Below are 21,976 nucleotides of genomic sequence, written 5' to 3' on the forward strand. Positions count from 1 at the left end.
AAGTGCATTCCTCACCATCTTAAATAAGCATGCCCTTTTCAAAAAATGTTGAACTAACAACAGATATAGCCCTTGACCAGCACAAAAAACATCCTGTGGCGTACTGCACTAGCATCGAATAGTCCCCGCGATATGCAACTTTTCAGGGAAGTCAGGAATCAAAATACACAGTCAGTTAGGAAAGCAAAGACTAGCTTTTTCAAACAGAAATTTGCATTCCGCAGAACTAATCCCAAAAAGTTCTGGGACACTGTAAAGTCCATGGAGAATAAGAGCCCCTCCTCCCAGCTGCACCCTGCCCTGAGGCTAGGAAACACTGTCACCTCCGATAAATCCACGATAATCGCGAATTTCAATAAGCTATGGCCCAAGCCCCCCCCCCCCCCCCCTTCCCCGCTTCTCCTTCACCAGAATCCAGACAGCTGATGTTCTGAAAGAGCTGCAAAATCTGGATCCCTACAAATCATCCAGGCTAGACAATCTGGACCCTCTCCTCATATAATTGCCAGCAGCATACTGGTGGCAATTATACTGGTGGCAACCAGCAGCATACCACCCTGCATACCACTACTGGCTTGCTTCTGAAGCTAAGCAGGGTTGGTCCTGGTCAGTCCCTGGATGGGAGACCAGATGCTGCTGGAAGTGGTGTTGGAGGGCCAGTAGGAGGCACTCTTTCCTCTGGTCTAAAAAATATCCCAATGCCCCAGGGCAGTGATTGGGGACACTGCCCTGTGTAGGGTGCCGTCTTTCGGATGGGACGTTAAACGGGTGTCCTGACTCTCTGAGGTCATTAAAGATCCCATGGCACTTATCGTAAGAGTAGGGGTGTTAACCCCAGTGTCCTGGCTAAATTCCCAATCTGGCCCTCAAACCATCATGGTCACCTAATAATCCCCAGTTTACAATTGGCTCATTCATTCCCCTCCTCTCCCCTGTAACTATTCCCCAGGTCGTTGCTGCAAATGAGAACGTGTTCTCAGTCAACTTACCTGGTAAAATAACGGTAAATAAATAAATAAATTAAAATTATCCGCAGCCATTGTTGCAACCCCTATTACTAGTCTGTTCAACGCCTCTTTCCTATCGTCTGAGATTCCTAAAGATTGGAAAGCGGCCACGGTCATCCTTCTCTTCAAAGGGGGAGACACTCTAGACCCAAACTGTTACAGACCTATATTCATCCTGCCCTGCCTTTCTAAAGTCCTCGAAAGCCAAGTTAACAAACAGATCAACTACCATTTCGAATCTCAACGTACCTTCTCCGCTATACAATCCGGTTTCCGAGCTGGTCACGGGTGCACTTCAGCCACGCTCAAGGTCCTAAACAATATCATAACCGCAATCGATAAAAGACAGTACTGTGCAGCCATCCTGTTGTTTTTCAACTCTTAATGATCAGCTATGAAAAGCCAACTGAAAATTATTCATGATTATTATTTGACCATGCTTGTCACTTATGAACATTTTTGAACATCTTGGCATAGTTCTGTTATAATCTCCACCCGGCACAGCCAGAAGAGGACTGGCCACCCCTCATAGCCTGGTTCCTCTCTAGGTTTCTTCCTAGGTTTTGGCCTTTCTAGGGAGTTTTTCCTAGCCACCGTGCTTCTACACCTGCATTCTAGCTGTTTGGGGTTTTAGGCTGGGTTTCTGTACAGCACTTCGAGATATTATCTGATGTACGAAGGGCTATATAAAATAAAATTGATTGATTGATTGATCTTCATCGACCTGGCCAAGGCTTTCGACTCTGTCAATCACCATATTCTTATCGGCAGATTCAACAGCCTTGGTTTCTCAAATGACTGTCTCGCCTGGTTCACCAACTACTTCTCAGACAGAGTTCAGTGTGTCAAATCGGAGGGCGTGTTGTCCTGACCTCGGGCAGTCTCTATAGGGGTGCCACAGGGTTCAATTCTTGGGCCGACTCTTTTCTCTGTATACATCAATGATGTCGCTCTTGCTACTGGTGATTCTTTGATCCACCTCTATGCAGACGACAACATTCTGTATTCATCTGGCCCTTCTTTGGACACTGTGTTAACAAACCTCCAAACAAGCTTCAATGCCATACAATGCTCCTTCCGTGGCCTCCAACGACTCTTAAATGCTAGTAAAGCGAAATGCATGCTCTTCAACCGATCACTGCCCGCACTCGCCCGCTTGACTAGCATCACTACTCTGGACAGTTCTGACTTAGAATATGTGGACAACTATAAATACCTAGGTGTCTGGCTAGACTGTAAACTCTCCTTCCAGACTCACATTAAGCATCTCCAATCCAAAATTAAATCTAGAATCGGACTTCCTATTTCGCAACAAAGCCTCAGTGATATAATTTACAAAAGAGCCTCCAACAATACTCAGCAAATTGGATGCAGTCTATCACAGTGCCATCTGTTTTGTCACCAAAGCCCCATATACTACCCACCACTGCGACCTGTATGCTCTCGTTGGCTGGTCCTCACTACACATTTGTCGCCAAACCCACTAGCTCCAGGTCATCTATAAGTCTTTGCTAGGTAAAGCTCGGCATTATCTCAGCTCACTGGTCACCATAGCAACACCCAAAAATCGCTGAAGTTTGAGACTTATATCTCCCTCACTAACTTCAAGCATCAGCTGTCAGAGCAGCTTACCGATCGCTGCAGCTGTACACAGCCCATTCAACCAACTACAGTTGAAGTCGGATGTTAACATACACCTTAGCCAAATACATTTAAACTCAGTTTTTCACAATTCCTGACATCAGACATCAGACATCAGAGGAAACGCCAAACACCTGCCTCTAATTGAGAGCCATACCAGGCAACCCATTAACTTCTTGCAACTATAGGGGGTGCTGTTTCAAATTAGCATAATTGTCTCTACAGATTAAACTGCCTAGTACTCAATTCTTGCTCGTACAATATGCATATTATTGTTATTATTGGATAGAAAACACTCTCTAGTTTCTATAGCCGTTTGAATTATGTCTCTGAGTGAAACAGAACTCATTCTACAGCACTTTTCCTCCCAGTGTGTGAGATTTAGACATCTTGGCCTCTGGTTCCAGATCAGTTTTAAAAGTCTCTGTTAATCCTATGAGATACAAACACTGCCCACGCCTTCCTCTAGATGTCAGTAAGTGGTGACAATTTGAATGGAGTCGATTGCGCAATCATTGGCTCTATAAATGAAAAATACCGGAAGTAGCCTTCCTTTGGACACTGCACTCAACGCGAGAAGGATATCTGACTGGCCTTTTTCCAAGCATTGGTTTAGCCAGTAATATAGCGGTCATATAGCGGTCATCTTTTTACTTGTTATAGGTGTTAGAAACATCATAATGTAGTTAATTTAAACCGTTTTATAGCAATTTATATCCGTTTAGTGCGATTTTGAGGCATTGCTTTGTAATAGACTTTGAAGCTCCGGGCACGTTTCGGGGTCCCGGTCGTACGTTAGTGGGCATTTCGACGGACAAGTGGACATCTTTCGACCAAAAGAAGATTAGACCCAAGAAAGGATTCATTGTCCAAGATTCTGATGGGAGAACAGCTCATAGTAAGAACAATTTATGATGATAAATCGTGTTTCTGTCGATAAATGTTAAACGTTTATGCCGCCATCTTGTTTGCTATAGCTTCACTTGGCGCAACCTGTATTGAAAAGTAAAGATAATTTAAAAAATGTAAATCAGCGATTGCATTAAGAACTAATTTGTCTTTCGATTCCTGTCAACCCTGTATTTTTTCGTCAAGTATATGATTAGCTATTGATTAAACTAGATCACTCAAAGATGGCGACCGACATTTCCAGGCTTGTTTTGCTACTATTTTCATTGTATAACCACGTTTTTTTATGGCTAAATATGCACATTTTCGAACAAACTGTATATGTATGTTGTAATATGATGTTACAGGAGTGTCATCTGAAGAATTCTGAGAAGGTTAGTGAAAAAATTAATATATTTTGGCGATGATACGATATCGCTCTCTTTGGCTAGAATCAGTGCTCGGGTAACATTTGCGTATGTGGTATGCTAATATAACGATTTATTGTGTTTTCGCCGAAAAAAACACTTAGATAATCTGAAATGTTGTCTGAATTCACAAGATCTGTGTCTGTCCATTGCTATGTGCTGTGTATTTTTAAGAAATGTTTTATGATGAGTAAATTGGTAATACACGTTGCTGTCTGTAGTAATTCTAGGAGCTTTGGTGAGATTTGTGATGCTGGCTGCAATGGCAAACTATGATTTATACCTGAAATATGCACATTTTTCTAACAAAACCTATCCTATACCATAAATATGTTATCAGACTGTCATCTGATGAGGTTTTTTCTTGGTTAGTGGCTATCAATATCTTAGTTTAGCCGAATTGGTGATAGCTACTGGTGTTGAGAGAAAATGGTGGACAAAGAAAAATGGTGATTTTTGCTAACGTGTTTAGCTAATAGATTTACATATTGTGTCTTCCCTGTAAAACATTTTAAAAATCTGAAATGGTGGCTTTATTCACAAGATCTGTATCTTTCATTAGGTGTCTTGGACTTGTGATTTAATGATATTTAGATGCTAGTATTTAATTGTGACGCTATGCTAGCGATGCTAATCAGTGTGTGGGGGGGGGGGGGGGGGGGGGGGGCTCCCGGATCCGGGGAAGAGGCTCGTTATTCAACCAACATAGAAAACACATAACATAGACTACCCACCCAAACTCACGCCCTGACCAATTAAACACATACCAAACAACAGAAAACAGGTCAGGAACGTGACAGAAATGTCAGAATAATAGTAGAGTATTATTTATTTCAGCTTTTATTTATTTCATCACATTCGCAGTGGGCCAGAAGTTTACATACACTCAATTAGTTTTTGGTAGCATTGCCATTAAATTGTTTAACATGGGTCAAACATTTTGGGTAGCCTTGCACAAGCTTCCCACAATAAGTTGGTGAATTTTGACCCATGCCTCCTGACAGAGCTGGTGTAACTGAGTCAGGTTTGTAGGCCTCCTTGCTCGCACACGCTTTTTCAGTTCTTCACACAAATTTTCAATGGGACTGAGGTCAGTGCGTTGTGATGGCCACTCCAATACCTTGACTTTGTTGTCCTTAAGCCATTTTGCCACAACGTTGGAAGTATGCTTGAGGTCATTGTCCATTTGGAAGACACATTTGCGACCAAGCTTTAACTTCCTGATTGATGTAATGCGAGGTTGCTTCAATATATCCACATAATTTTCCTGCTTCATGATGCCATCTATTTTGTGAAGTGCACCAGTCCCTCCTTCAGCAAAGCACCCCCACAAGATGATGCCTCCACCCCTGTGCTTCACGGTTGGGATGGTGTTCTTCGGCTTGCAAGCCTCCCCTTTCCCCTCCATAACAATGGTCATTATGGCCAAACAGTTCTATTTTTATTTCATCAGACCAGAGGACATTTCTCCAAAAAGTACAATCTTTGTCCCCATGTGCAGTTGCAAACCATAGTCTGGCTTTTTTATGGCGGTTTTGGAGCAGTGGCTTCTTCCTTGCTGAGCGGCCTTTCAGGTTATGTCGATATAGGACTCATTTTACTGTGGATATAGATACTTTTGTACCAGTTTCCCCCAGCATCTCCATGTGGTCCTTTGCTGTTGTTCTGGGATTGATTTGCACTTTTCGCACCAAAGTACGTTCATCTCTAGGAGACAGAACACGTCTCCTTCCTGAGCGATGTGACGGCTGCGTGGTCCCATGTTGTTTATACTTGCGTACTAGTGTTTGTACAGATGAACCTGGTATCTTCAGGCGCTTGGAAATTGCTACCAAGGATGAACCAGACTTGTGGAGGTCTGCATTTATTTTTTGAGATCTTGGCTGATTTCTTTTGATTTTCCGAATGATGTCAATCAAAGAGGCACTGAGTTTGAAAGTAGGCCTTGAAATACATCCACAGGTACACCTCCAATTGACTCAAATGATGTCAATTAGCCTATCAGAAGCTTCTAAAGTCATGACATAATTTTCTGGAATTTTCCAAACGTTTAAAGGCACAGACAACTTAGTGTATGTAAACTTCTGACCCACTGGAATTGTGATACAGTGAATTATAAGTGAAATAATCTGTCTGTAAACAATTGTTGGAAAAATTACTTGTGTCGTACACAAAGTGGATATCCTAACTGACTTGCCAAAACTGGTTTGTTAACAAGAAATTTGTGGAGTGGTTGAAAAACGAGTTTTAATGACTCCAACCTAAGTGTATGTAAACTTCCGACTAACTGTACCCACCTCATCCCCATATTTGTTTTTGTTTTTCTGCTCTTTTGCACACCAGTATTTCTACTTGCACATCCTCATCTGCACATCTATCACTCTAGTGTTAATTGCTAAATTGTAATTACTTTACCACTATTGGCTTATTTATTGCCTTACCTCCTTCCTTCATTTGCACACACTGTATACAGATTTTTCTAATGTGTTATTGACTGTATGTTTGTTTTTCCCATGTGTAACTCTCTGTTGTTGTTTTTGTCGCACTGGTTTGCTTTATCTTGGCCAGGTCGCAGTTGTAAATGAGAACTTGATCTCAACTGGCCTACCTAGTTAAATAAAGGTGGAATATTTTTTTTTAAGTCTCAAGCTCACGAAGGTATATTAAATTGCTACTGTGCTGAGTTTTGTAGACGTTTTGGTGTATTGCACTTGTTTAAAATAGCAAGTTTAATGTTGTGAAGCTGACAGATGTAAGCCTTAGTTATTATTATGTTTTTAAGTTAAAGGTTACTCTTCTACCATACTGAGTGGGTATGCAAATGCTTGGTGCACTCTGACCGGATCCATGGTAGAATAATAAAGAACAGTTTTTACTTTGAAAAACCTGATGGCATCATGTTTTATCTCTGAAAGTTGTAGGAGCACTTTCTTTGTACATCATAATATCTCAACACGAGTTCTGGCTCCAGTTTTATGTCTGTGTTTATAGTTATATACATATGTCCATAGTTTATACACACATTGTCCACATACCAACAGCATGGGCTCCGTCTGTTCACATGGAGGTAGGAGGGAAAATATGCCAATGCACCCATGATGAGTGATGGATCCGAGCAAGGGTAGCATTCCAGAGAGACATCAGAGACTGTAGCGTTCTTTGTTTCACGGAAACATGGCTCCCTCGAGACATGCTATCGGAGTCGGTACAGCCACCTGGTTTCTTCACTCATCGCACCGACAGAAACAAGCATCTCTCTGGTAAGAAGAAGGGCAGGGGTGTATGCCTTATGATTAACGAGACGTGGTGTGATCATAACAACATACAGGAACTCAAGTCCTTCTGTTCACCTGACTTAGAATTCCTTACAAACAAATGTCAACCGCATTATCTACCAAGAGAATTCTCTTCGATCATAATCACAGTCGTGTATATTCCCCCCCAAGCAGACACATCGATGGCCCTGAAAGAACTTCATTCGACTCTATGTAAACTGTAATCCACATATCCTGAGGCTGCATTTATTGTAGTTGGGGATTTTAACAAAGCTAATCTGAAAACAAGGCTCCCCAAATTCTATCAGCATATCGATTATCGACAGACATATTCAATCAATCCTTATCCCAGTCTGCTGTTCCCACATGCTTCAAGAGGGCCACCATTGTTCCTGTTCCCAAGAAAGCTAAAGTAACTGAGCTAAATGACTACCGCCCTGTAGCACTCACTTCCGTCATCATGAAGTGCTTTGAGAGACTAGTCAAGGACCATATCACCTCCACCCTACCTGACACCCTAGACCCACTCCAATTTTCTTACCGCCCCAATTGGTCCACAGACGAAGCAATCGCCATCACACTGCACACTGCCCTAAGCCATCTGGACAAGAGGAATACCTATGTAAGAATGCTGTTCATCGATTACAGCTCAGCATTTAACACCATAGTACCCGCCAAACTCGTCATTAAGCTCGAGACCCTGGGTCTCGACCCCGCCCTGTGCAACTGGGTCCTGGACTTCCTGACGGGCCGCCTCCAGGTGGTGAGGGTAGGTAACAACATCTCCACCCCGCTGATCTTCAACACTGGGTCCTCACAAGGGTGTGTTCTCAGCCCTCTCCTGTACTCCCTGTTCACCCACGACTGCGTGGCCATGCACGCCTCCAACTCAATCATCAAGTTTGCAGACGACACTACAGTGGCAGGCTTGATTACCAACAACGACGAGACGGCCTACAGGGAGGAGGTGAGGGCCCTCGGAGTGTGGTGTCAGGAAAATAACCTCACACTCAATGTCAACAAAACAAAGGAGATGATCGTGGACTTCAGGAAACAGCAGAGGGAGCAGCCCCCTATCTACATTGACGGGACAGTAGTGGAGAGGGTGGAAAGTTTTAAGTTCCTCGGTGTACACATCACAGACAAACTGAAATGGTCCACCCACACAGACAGCGTGGTGAAGAAGGCACAGCAGCGCCTCTTCAACCTCAGGAGGTTGAAGAAATTCGGCTTGTCACCAAAAACACTCACAAACTTTTACAGATGCACAATCGAGAGCATCCTGTCAGGCTGTATCACCGCCTGGTACAGCAACTGCTCCGGCCATAACCGTAAGGCTCTCCAGAGGGTAGTGAGGTCTGCACAACGCATCACCGGGGGAAAACTACCTGCCCTCCAGGACACCTACACCACCCAATGTCACAGAAAGGCCAAAAAGATCATCAAGGACAACAACCACCCGGGCCACTGCCTGTTCACCCCGCTATCATCCAGAAGGCGAGGTCAGTACAGGTGCATGAAAGCGGGGACCGAGAGACTGAAACAGCTTCTATCTCAAGGCCATCAGACTGTTAAACAGCCACCACTAACATTGAGTGGCTGCTGCCAACATACTGACTCAACTCTAGCCACTTTAATAATGGAAAAATTTATGCAATCAATTTATCACTAGCCACTTTATATAATGCTTACATACCCTACATTACTCATCTAATATGTATATACTGTACGCTATACCATCTACTGCATCTTGCCATCTTGATGTAATATATCACTAGCCACTTTAAACAATGCCACTTTATATAATGTTTTCATACCCTACATTACTCATCTCATATGTATATACTGTACTCTATACCATCTACTGCATCTTGCCTATGCCGTTCGGGCATCACTCATGCATATATTTTTTTACGTACATATTCGTATTCATTCCATTACACTTGTGTGTGTATAAAGTAGTTGTTGTAAAATTGTTAGATTATATTACTTGTTAGATATTAGTGCATGGTCGGAACTAGAAGCACAAGCATTTCGTTACACTCGCGTTAACATCTGCTAACCATGTGTATGTGACAAATACATTTGATTTGATTTGGATGTCACATCATGTCAATACAAAGATAAGTAATTCAAATGTTTTTTTATTGATTATTATGATTGCTGGCTCTGCTCCAATCACTGAATACTGCCAACTTGCACAGCCATGACAATAATCACAATAACATACAGGCTCTAGTTTATTACTGCTTTTATTTAAAAAAAATGTTTACATCAACAATCAATAAATTGTTCAGGCAACAACCCTCATGTAAGCATTTATTTTTTGCAGCTCGTCATTTTCACACCTAGTCAGTAATTATTGGCTTTATTAAAAACAGCTGATGATTGCTTTAACTACAGGTTTGACTTGCTGAGGGTATTATGAAACCTAAAAGCTTCATCTGCAAGGAAGGCAGATGACCCATTTTCAAACCTTCTACACTGAGAAAAAACACTGAAATATTGTTAAAGCTCTGCATTGTCTCTATCGATCAATTCTATGAAACTTTCCACAGAAATATGCCTACAGAATCGTAATTTTCGTGAATGTTTGCAGTCTAAACCTATACAGTCGTGGCCCAAAATATTCTGAGAATGACACAAATATTAATTTCCACAAAGTTTGCTCCTGCAGTGTCTTTAGATATTTTTGTCAGATGTTGTTATGGAATACTGAATTATAATTACAAGCATTTCATAAGTGTCAAAGGCTTTTATTGACAATTACATGAAGTTGATGCAAAGAGTCTATAATACACTGCTCAAAAAAATAAAGGGAACACTTAACAACACAATGTAACTCCAAGTCAATCACACTTCTGTGAAATCAAACTGTCCCCTTAGGAAGCAACACTGATTGACAATAAATGTCACATGCTGTTGTGCAAATGGAATAGACAAAAGGTGGAAATTATAGGCAATTAGCAAGACACCCCCAAAAAAGGAGTGATTCTGCAGGTGGTGACCACAGACCACTTCTCAGTTCCTATGCTTCCTGGCTGATGTTTTGGTCACTTTTGAATGCTGGCGGTGCTCTCACTCTAGTGAGACAGAGTGAGACGGAGTCTACAACCCACACAAGTGGCTCAGGTAGTGCAGTTCATCCAGGATGGCACATCAATGCGAGCTGTGGCAAAAAGGTTTGCTGTGTCTGTCAGCGTAGTGTCCAGAGCATGGAGGCGCTACCAGGAGACAGGCCAGTACATCAGGAGACGTGGAGGAGGCCGTAGGAGAGCAACAACCCAGCAGCAGGACCGCTACCTCCGCCTTTGTGCAAGGAGGTGCACTGCCAGAGCCCTGCAAAATGACCTCCAGCAGGCCACAAATGTGCATGTGTCAGCATATGGTCTCACAAGGGGTCTGAGGATCTCATCTCGGTACCTATTGGCAGTCAGGCTACCTCTGGCGAGCAGAAGGAGGGCTGTGCGGCCCCACAAAGAAATGCCACCCCACACCATGACTGACCCATCGCCAAACCGGTCATGCTGGAGGATGTTGCAGGCAGCAGAACGTTCTCCACGGCGTCTCCAGACTCTGTCACGTCTGTCACATGTGCTCATGTGCTCAGTGTGAACCTGCTTTCATCTGTGAAGAGCACAGGGCGCCAGTGGCGAATTTGCCAATCTTGGTGTTCTCTGGCAAATGCCAAACGTCCTGCACGGTGTTGGGCTGTAAGCACAACACCCACCTGTGGACGTCGGGCCCTCATACCACCCTCATGGAGTCTGTTTCTGACCGTTTGAGCAGACACATGCACATTTGTGGCCTGCTGGAGGTCATTTTGCAGGGCGCTGGCAGTGCACCTCCTTGCACAAAGTCGAAAGTAGCGGTCCTGCTGCTGGGTTGTTGCCCTCCTACGGCCTCCTCCACGTCTCCTGATGTACTGGCCTGTCTCCTGGTAGCGCCTCCATACTCTGGACACTACGCTGACAGACACAGCAAACCTTTTTGCCACAGCTCGCATTGATGTGTCATCCTGGATGAACTGCACAACCTGAGCCACTTGTGTGGGTTGTAGACTCCGTCTCATGCTACCACTAGAGTGAGAGCACCGCCAGCATTCAAAAGTGACCAAAACATCAGCCAGGAAGCATAGGAACTGAGAAGTGGTCTGTGGTCACCACCTGCAGAATCACTCCTTTTTGGGGTGTGTCTTGCTAATTGCCTATAATTTCCACCTTTTGTCTATTCCATTTGCACAACAGCCTGTGAAATTTATTGTCAATCAGTGTTGCTTCCTAAGTGGACAGTTTTATTTCACAGAAGTGTGATTGACTTGGAGTTACATTGTGTTGTTTAAGTGTTCCCTTTATTTTTTTGAGCAGTGTATTTGCAGTGTTAACCCTTCTTTTTCAAGACCTCTGCAATCCGCCCTGGGATGCTGTCAATTAACTCCTGACAGATGGCAGCCCATTCTTGCATAATCAATGCTTGGAGTTTGTTAGAATTTGTGGGATTTTGTTTGTCCACCCGCCTTTTGAGGATTGTCCACAAGTTCTCAATAGGATTAAGGTCTGGAGAGTTTAATGGCCATGGACCCAAAATATCGATTTCTTGTTCCCCGAGCCACTTAGTTATCACTTTTGCCTTATGGCAAGGTGTTCCATCATGCTGGAAAAGGCATTGTTCGTCACCAAACTGTTCCTGGATGGTTGGGAGAAGTTGTTTTCGGAGGATGTGTTGGTACCGTTCTTTATTCATGGGTGTGTTCTTAGGCAAATTGTGAGTAAACCCACTCCCTTGGCAAAGAAGCAACCACACACATGAATGGTCTCAGGATGCTTTACTGTTGGCATGACACAGGACTGATGGTAGCGCTCACCTTGTCTTCCCCAAGACAAGCATTTTTCCGGATGCCCCAAAAAATCGGAAAGGGGATTCATCAGAGAAAACGACTTTACCCCAGTCCTCAGCAGTCCAATCCCTGTGCCTTTTGCAGAATATCAGTCTGTCCCTGATGTTTTTCCTAGAGAGAAGTGGCTTCTTTGCTGCCCTTTTTGACACCAGGCCATCGTTCTGCTGCCATTCCTGAGCAAGCTCTTTACTAGTGGTTCCCCGATCCCGCAGCTGAATCAACTTTAGGAGACGGTCCTGGCGTTTGCTGTACTTTCTTGGGCGACCTGAAGCCTTCTTTAGAACAATTGAACCGCTCTCCTTGAAGTTCTTGATGATCCAATAAATGGTTGATTTAGGTGCAATCTTACTGGCAGCAATATCCTTGCCTGTGAAGCCCTTTTTGTGCACAGCAATGATGAAGGCACGTGTTTCCTTGCAAGTAACCATGGTTGACAGAGGAAGAACAATGATTCCAAGCACCACCCTCCTTTTGAAGCTTCCAGTCTGTTATTCAAACTCAATCAGCATGACAGTGATCTCCAGCCTTGTACTCGTCAACACTCACACCTGTGTTAACGAGAGAATCACTGACATGATCTCAGCTGGTCCTTTTGTGGCAGGGCTGAAATGCAGTGGAAATGTTTTTTGGGAATTCAGTTCATTTGCATGGAAATGAGGGACTTTGCAATTAATTGCAATTCATCTGATCACTCTTCATAACATTCTGGAGTATATGCAAATTGCCATCATACAAACTGAGGCAGCAGACCTTGTGAAAATTAATATTTGTGTCATTCTCAAAACCTTTGGCCACGACTGTAGTACTGCTTATAATTATTGAACAAGAATTGCACTTTCTTGCATCAATCGCACCATCATCAGAGGATGGACTGTTGAGTGAAAATTCTGAGAGTTGTCATTGGAGCTACATAAAATTAGCAAAAAAGAAACATCCTCTCACTGTCGACTGCGTTTATTTTCAGAAAACTTAACATGTATAAATATTTCTATGAAAATAACAAGATTCACCAACTGAGACATAAACTGAACAAGTTTCACGGACATGTGACAAACAGAAATGGAATAATGTGTCCCTGAACAAAGGGGGGGTCAAAATCAGAAGTAACAGTCAGTATCTGGTATGGCCACCAGATGCATTAATTACTGAAGTGCATCTCTTCCTCATGGACTGCAACAGATTTGCCAGTTCTTGTTGTGAGATGTTAGCCCACTTTTCCACTAAGGCACCTGCAAGTTCCCGGACATTTCTGTGGGGAATGGCCCTCGCCCTCACCCTCTGATCCAACAGGTCCCAGACGTGCTCAATGTTATTGAGATCCGGGCTCTTCGCTGGCCATGGCAGAACACTGCCATACCTATCTTGCAGGAAATCACACACAGAACGAGCAGTATGGCTGGTGGCATTGTCATGCTAGAGGTTCATGTCAGGATGGGCCTGCAGAAAGGGTACCACATGAGGGAGGAGGATATCTTCCTTGTAACGCACAGCATTGAGATTGCCTGCAATGACAACAAGCTCAGTCCTATGATGCTGTGACACACCGCCCAAGACCATGAGGGACCCTCCACTTCCAAATCGATCCCGCTCCAGAGTACAGGCCTCAGTGTAACGCTCATTCCTTCGACGATAAACACGAATCCGACCATCACCCTTGGTGAGACAAAACCGTGACTCGTCAGTGAAGAGCACTTTTGCCAGTCCTGTCTGGTCCAGCAATGGTGGGTTTGAGCCCATAGGCGAAGTCGTTGCCGGTCATGTCTGGTGAGGACCTGTCTTACAACAGGCCTACAAGCTCTCAGTCCAGCCTCCCTAAGCCTATTGCGGACAGTCTGAGCACTGATGGAGGGATTGTGCGTTCCTGGTGTAACTCAGGCAGTTGTTGCCATGCTGTACCTGTACCGCAGGTGTGATGTTCGGATGTACCAATCCTGCGCAGGTGTTGTTACATGTGGTCTGCCACTGCAAGGACGATCAGCTGTCCGTCCTGTCTCCTTGTAGCGCTGTCTTAGGTGCCTCACAGTACGGACATTGCAATTTATTGCCCTGGCCACATCTGCAGTCCTCATGCCTCCTTGCAGCATACCTAAGGCACGTTCACGCAGATGAGCAGGGACCCTGGGCATCTTTCGTTTTTTTTTTTCAGAGTCAGTAGAAAGTCCTCTTTAGTGTCCTAAGTTTTCATAACTGTGACCTTAATTGCCTACCGTCTGTAAGCTGTTAGTGTCTGTTCCACAGGTGCATGTTCGTTAATTGTTCATGGTTCATTGAACAAGCATGGGAAACAGAGTTTAAACCCTTTACAATCAAGATCTGTGATGTTATTTGGATTTTTACGAATTATCTTTGAAAGACAGGGTCCTGAAAAAGAGACTTTTATTTTTTTGCTGAGATTACATTGGAAATATGTGGGAGGTGTTTTGGGGTAGATAACATATATGGATGCTGCTAGACAAAATTGAGTATTCTTAATCTGGCATGAATGACGTACTACACGTGTACAGAGGATCCCAACTACAGCACGTGTAGTACTGTAGTTGGGATGTTTCATGGGATGCATATACAATGCAGAGGAGAGGTATGAACCATCACCTTCAAGCTCTTCTGAAAACCCCATCAGCGTCAGAATAACAAAGTAGCTAGTAGCTGTGCAACCTTTTGAGTCTGTGCCTTTCTTCAGAATAATTATGAACATAAAATATTCTCAGTTGACATTACAAATTCTCTTGTCTGGGAAAGTATTGCAAACTTCAGGGCCTGCTATCAGCAAGGATAGATAGCACTTACAAGTTGAAAGTCTTAATGCTGCATTACTTATTTATTGAAACACTGATTATTGGCTTACTGGTACATGCTCCTATGTCATCAATGTCATAATAATCATCAAATTCTCACAGACCCATTTACAATCACAAAACGCCTCATTGCATCACAGAGCTCTGCCTAAAATAACATGAATGGACCATAAACCAAAATTTGTTCTAAATTAAACAGAAGTTACAGATTAAGCAAAGTAAATCCCATCGGTTTAATTCGAACTCCATTGAGTAGCAATGTTCAGTGTATGTGGAAACCATTCACAGCACAGTCAATGGTCTGTGACTTCACGCTACAATACCCAAGCAAATAAAGGAGAAACACAGGTTTAACCATGCAGGTGTGTGTGATATCTAGTTGATGATGTACATTTTCCACACCCTAATTCCCCCCAAAAATGCCTTGTACCATTTGGCTCAATTATCAATCAACCAAGCCATTCCTCCCTTCCTCTGCAACAAGCATAATAATGAGAAGAACATGCACCAATAAACCACCACTATACCCTCCACCCTCCCAGACACGTTCATGGTAGATACCGCCCGTCCGTGTCCACGACTGATTGAACCATAAAGTCTCCAGCGAGCTAATGGAAGGGGCCCACCCACAGCATGCTCACACACAGGAATGGATTCAACCCTTCTGCAATTAAAGCTAATCTGAGGCCAAAGGCGTAGCCTAATGGATTTCAATAAAGGAGGCTGGCTGCACCAGACAATTGGGATGTTGATTTATGTGTGCTGAGCTGTAGAGGGAAAGTGGTTGATGTACAGGAAGCACTGTGAGGAGCTGTGAACATCTCAGTGGTTGTTTCTCCAAGAGGGATATCATGCACTGCTGAGTGTAAGGACTACAGGCTCAATCTTTCAAATGTGATGGGTTTGGGGATGGATTGACCTTTACACTGACTAGATTCCTGTTTCCACTCAACATACCATATCATATGAGCATTTGTCTGATCTTTAAACCTGACCAAACACAGCAGAGCCATAACAAAGGATTTACGATTATTTTATTGGATAGCAAAGGATTCGTGCCTTGTTCTCATTTGCAAAACCATTCTATATTTACAGTGCAGGCTGTTCAAGGTCTTTCCTCCAGTAAGTAAGAATGAAAAATACACAGTACACCACTTACATGATTTATAAACAATTGCCAGTGGATTCCAGATTATTACTCTCTTCCTACAGACAATGGTGTAACTGTGCACACTTATAGGACACAGAAACAATAGCTATACCTGTCATGCTTGTCATATTACATAATACCACAAACACAATGTCTATACAGACATATATCACAACCTCTTGATAACCAGCTATCCATTCCTCCTGCATCCTCTCTGTCTTTTATCTCATCATCTTTGCTCTTGCTTCCACACACACACCAACAGGCACGACAACGCCTCTTCCCCCTCAGGAGGCTGGAAAGACTGCAAGGCACTACAGAGGGTAGTGCATACGGCCCATCACTGGGGCCGAGCTCCCTGCCATCCAAGACCTCTGTACCAGACAGTGTCAGAGAAAGGCCCTAAAAATTGTCAAAGACTCCAGCTACCCAAGTCACAGACTGTTCTCTCTACTACCGCACGACAAGCAGTACTGATGTACGTACCAAGTCTGGAACCAACAGGACCCTGAACAGCTTCTAACCCCAAGCCATAAGACTACTAAATCGTTAACCAAATAACTACCCAGACAATCTGCATTGACCCTCTTTGCACTAACTCGTTAGATTCATCACATACGCTGCTACTACTGTTTATTATCTATCCTGTTGCCTAGGCACTTTACCCCTACCTATATGTATATATCTACCTAAATTACCTCATACCCCTGCACATCAACTTGGTACTGGTACTCTGTGTATATAGACAAGTTATCGTTACTCATTGTGTACTTGTTCTTCATGTTACTATTTGTTCTATATGTTTCTCTCTGCGTTGTTGGGAAGGGCTAGTAAGTAAGCATTTCACTGTTAGTCTACACCTGTTGTTTACGAAGCATGTGACAAATAACATTTGATTTGATGGTTTTCACCATCTGCTCTCAAGTATTCTCTATGTCTCTAATGAGTCTAATCCAACACCCTATTTGCAATATCTCGCATATTCTCTCTCTCTCTCTCTCTCTCTCTCTCTCTCTCATTCACACACACTTCACACCCTAGTTTCTTGCTGTCTAGATTTCTAGCACACACTTAGACACTTCCAACCTATGCTCTCTCCCTCTCTCTATTCTTTCTCTGCTTCCTTTGAGCTATGGATCGTTTAATGTATTTTCATCACACTGGGCATTTGGTTGGGATTATTATTCATTATTCAGGACTGTTCTCCTCTACCCCCCAGCTGGTGTGATAGACAGGGATCCAGCTTGGCAGCCTCCCTCCCTGGGTCTGGTGGTGAATCACACTTTATGTATAGTGACCTGGGCTCTCCAGGAATTAACATTTAAGAGGCATATAGTGGCAGCCCACATGCACAGACAGAAAAAGAACGAAGACAAAAGTAGGCATGCACTCACTCATACAAACAAGAAACCAGATTATTTAATTGCTATTAGGTAAGGCAAACACCCCGCCCAATCCCCAACCCCCCATTCCCCAAATCCCCACTGCGTGACTAGATGCGACTTACAAAATGAGCAGTGAACACTGATAAATCATTTTCATGAGCTCTGGTGGTCTTCGCCAACACTTAGGATGACATGGGTGATTGGTCACGGTGCACAATAGTCAAAGGCGCTGGTAAAAAAAAAAAGAGAGCGATAGAGAGAGAAAGCGTAGTGCAAACAGAACCCCCCCCTTTTTTATCTGACAAATGGAGCCCTTGGGATGTCACGTGTTTACACATTGATTATTTTGGGGTAACTATAAAACAACATTACATGTTTACTATGCATGTTTTATTTGTTCCAACTATCATGCAACAGTAGGCTACAAAATTATTTTAAAAGATAAACGTCGAAAAATACTTTGCTTATTATATATCTATTAGCATACATTGCCATGTTACAGGCTATATCTTCTCATTTAAACAAGTTCAGTACACATTAAGTAGGCCAAGGCTATACATCAATACGTTGTGTTCAGACTTCAGCAAGCACTGATATTTATATAATATTTTTCTGCAAATCAACATAAAATCGTCTGCAAATTGAATCAGAGTATGCTAAACCAGTAAAAGACTAACAAACAAGCAAACACACGACACATTCGGATCTGATGTAAACGTATCCCATACGTACCTCGGATAAAAACGGACTTCATTTTGGAGATAGAATCCAAAAGAAGGCACCTCTTGTGTGCGTGGTAAAATACTTGTTCTCTGCTTGAAAAGCAAAGACCCTGTTCAGAGGGATAGCAGTGGAAAATCCAGGGCACCGTCCATTAAAACTTTAGCCCAAGGTTTTAACATAGAAGCGAGATGGAGAACGCAGTCTCCTCTTCGCGCCACGCTCAGTCATTTGAGAGGTGCGCAGGGAACAAAACCTCCGATTTACATCCGAATACAGGCAACCCAAAGGAACGTATCCAAACGGACCACATAAACGCACGGATGGCAGTAATCCAATGGGCTACAGAATTAAAACCAGCAGCTGTCCACGGTTAAGAACAGTCATATATCCAATCATCCTTCGTGTGGTTTCCAACGCAGAGTTATCCTAGATGAGTAGTTCATTGTCGGTTAGCTTGTGAGGGTGGGGATCCAAAGACCTGCGCATCTCTAGCAGCTTAGAACAAGACAGGGCAGTGGGGAGATGCAGGCGCGCGGGCGTCTTTTTGAGCCAGAACGTGAGGAGGCAACTGAGATCATGGACTCATTGACACAGGCAGCCCAATTCGGATATTTTTTCCCACTAACTGGTCTTGACCAATCACATCTGATCTTTTGACATCTGATCTATTTCAGAGCTGATCTGATTGGTTAAAATACCTATTAGTGAAATAAATATCTGAATTGGGCTGCTTGTGTAAACGCAGCAAATATGTTGGTGTTGCTGAACTTCTCTGTACTCTTTGATCACAACCCATATCGTGGGACAACAACCACATACACGCAGAACCGATGATCGCAACAAACGACATCCACTTGGCAAAAACTGGTTGTATCAATGTTGTTTCCACGTCATTAAAAAAACACACAAAGAAACAATATGATGACGATGAATCAATGTGGAAAACTGATTGGATTAGTGAAAAGACTACTATTTTTTTACCCAACTTTTAACCTAAATCCAATGGCATGGTGACATTTGTTGTTGATTTAACGTTACATTCACGTTGACAACTCAACCAAATGTAAATCACAACTAGACGTTGAAATTATGTCTGTGCCCAGTGGGTAATACGCATCTCAGGACCGTTATGTGATGGACAGCAAACAAATTGTATATTTTTATTTTGTGATAGGTGTTGGTAGTGCTCTTGATTTATCTCGACCCGTTTAATTGATTGTAACACTGCATAGAAAATGAGCTTATATCATAGGCTAGTCGTAATGATAGGTGAGAATGAGATCTCCCTATCAGGCTATTCTAAATTAAGAGAGAGAGACGCCTCCCAGCGGTGGTGTGAACACTCAAGTTACCGCACCTCCCTGACTTTACTGTCTCAACAAGCCTATATTATATAACTACTGTATTATACATGTTGCTGTAAAAAGCACACCATTTAATAGAAGCCTATCAGTCGGTGTTTAATGAAATGTCTGTAAAACACACTTCAACAGAAATGTATGTTTTTGCCTTTTCCACCTTGCCTCATTGTGTTTATGCTAATCAGCACCATGGACAGCGCACATATCCACCGCGCTCTTTCCCTCTAGACGAGTAAACTTGAGCCTATCCTGCAGTAAGGAGTGCAGACGAGAACACTGGCTGTTGCAATTACCTGTCCTGTTTACATGATAGATGGATGATCTGGCTCCATGTGTTCAATGACCACTGTGTGCAAGTAACAGCAGGCCTAGCTCATGCAATGGAAATTAGCGCGTTGTTTACTAAACAGAACACTATTTTGCTCCATAGAAAACATAAACTCATCAAAAAAAGAAATGTCCTCTCACTGTCAACTGCGTTAATTTTCAGCAAACTCAACATGTGTTCATACAAATATTTACACAACAAGATTCAACAACTGAGACATAAACTGAACAAGTTCAACAGACATGTGACTAACAGAAATTTAATAATGTGTCCCTAAACAAAGGGGAGTCAAAATCAAAAGTAACAGTCAGTATCTGGTGTGGCCACCAGCTGCATTAAGTACTGCAGTGCATCTCTTCCTCATGGACTGCACCAGATTTGCCAGTTCTTGTTGTGAGACGTTACCCACTCTTCCACCAAGGCACCTGCAAGTTCCCAGACATATCTGGGGGGAATGGCCCTAGCCCTCACCCTTCGATCCAACAGGTCCCAGACGTTCTCAATGGGATTGAGATCCGGGCTCTTCGCTGGCCATGGCAGAACACTGACATTCCTGTCTTGCAGGAAATCACGCGCAGAATGAGCAGTATGGCTGGTGGCATTGTCATGCTAGAGGGTCATGTCAGGATGAGCCTGCAGGAAGGGTACCACATGAGGGAGGAGGATGTCTTCCCTGTAACGCACAGCGTTGAGATTGCCTGCAATGACAACAAGCTCAGTCCAATGATGCTGTGACACACTGCCACAGACCATGACGGACCCTCCACCTCCAAATCGATCCCGCTCCAGAGTACAGGCCTCGGTACAACGCTCATTCCTTCAACGATAAACGCGAATCCGACCATCACCCCTGGTGAGACAAAACTGTGACTCGTCAATGAAGAGCACTTTTTGCCAGTCCTGTCTGGTCCAGCGACGATGGGTTTGTGCCCATAGGCGACATTGTTGCCGGTGATGTCTGGTGAGGTCCTGCCTTACAACAGGCCTACAAGCCCTCAGTCCAGCCTCTCTAAGCCTATTTCGGACAGTCTGAGCACTGATGGAGGTATTGTGCATTCTTGGTGTAACTCGGGCAGTTTTTGTTGCCATCCTGTACCTGTCCCGCAGGTGTGATGTTCGGATGTACCGATCCTGTGCACGTGTTGTTACACGTGGTCTGCCACTGTGAGGACGATCAGCTGTCCGTAATGTCTCCCTGTAGTGCTGTCTTAGGCGTCTCTCTAATGAATGTGCCTGTCACGGCATTCATCAGAAGAAGAAGAGGAATCGTCAGACCAAAATGCAGCGGCGTACGCGTTCATCTTTATTCGCTTAACTGACTGAACACTGAATACAAAATAACAAAAAGAATAGCCGAAACAGTTCTGCAAGGTGCAACCAACACTATACAGAAAATAACCACCCACAGCTAACAGTGGAAAAACAGGATACCTAAGTATGGTTCTCAATCAGAGACAACGAAAAACAGCTGTCCCTGATTAAGAACCATACCCGGCCAAAGCATAGAAATACAAAACCTAGACATACAAACATAGAATGCCAACCCACATCACACCCTGACCAAAAAAAAATAGAAACATACAAAGCAATCTACAGTCAGGGCGTGACAGTGCCATCCCACTGTACAAAAAACTGGTTGAATCAATGTTGTTTCCACGTCATTTCAAACCCAGAAATGTCAATGTGATGATGTTCAATCAACGTGGGAAACGAATTGGATTTGCAAAAAGTAATCCATTTAATTTAATTTAATATTTTTTTGACCCAACTTTAAACCTAAATCCAATGACATGGTGATGTTTTTTGTTGATTTCACCTTGAATTCACGTTAGTTGACAATTCAACCAAATGTAAATACAAAACTAGAAGTCTGCCCAGGAGGATAGAAAACAAAAACACAAATCTGTTAAGGTCAGTAATTTGTGCAAATCTCTGCATTCATAATCTGCCTGTCACACTTGGCATCCATTCACATGAAACAGACATTCTTTATTCCTTCGTGGCTGGGACCTCTGTTCCCAACAAGATCTCATAGTCTCATTTCAGGATTCAACATTTGTCACATTTTGGAGGGTTAAGTTTGGGCATCAATTCTGAC

General features: G+C 43.3%; 1 protein-coding gene across 1 annotated transcript in view; it reads right to left on the reverse strand.

The window, feature by feature from the left end:
- Window positions 1-18,951, reverse strand: part of LOC129814389 (reticulon-4 receptor-like) — a 54,516-nt gene extending 35,565 nt beyond the window's left edge. Inside the window, exon 1 of the mRNA XM_055867492.1 lies at window positions 18,199-18,951. Coding sequence (XP_055723467.1) covers window positions 18,199-18,220 — 22 coding nt within the window. The 5' untranslated portion in view covers window positions 18,221-18,951. The remainder of the gene's footprint in view (window positions 1-18,198) is intronic.
- Window positions 18,952-21,976: the final 3,025 nt, after the last annotated feature.

This window comes from Salvelinus fontinalis, chromosome 2, assembly GCF_029448725.1.
Source record: "Salvelinus fontinalis isolate EN_2023a chromosome 2, ASM2944872v1, whole genome shotgun sequence".
Classification (NCBI taxonomy): Eukaryota; Metazoa; Chordata; class Actinopteri; order Salmoniformes; family Salmonidae; genus Salvelinus; species Salvelinus fontinalis.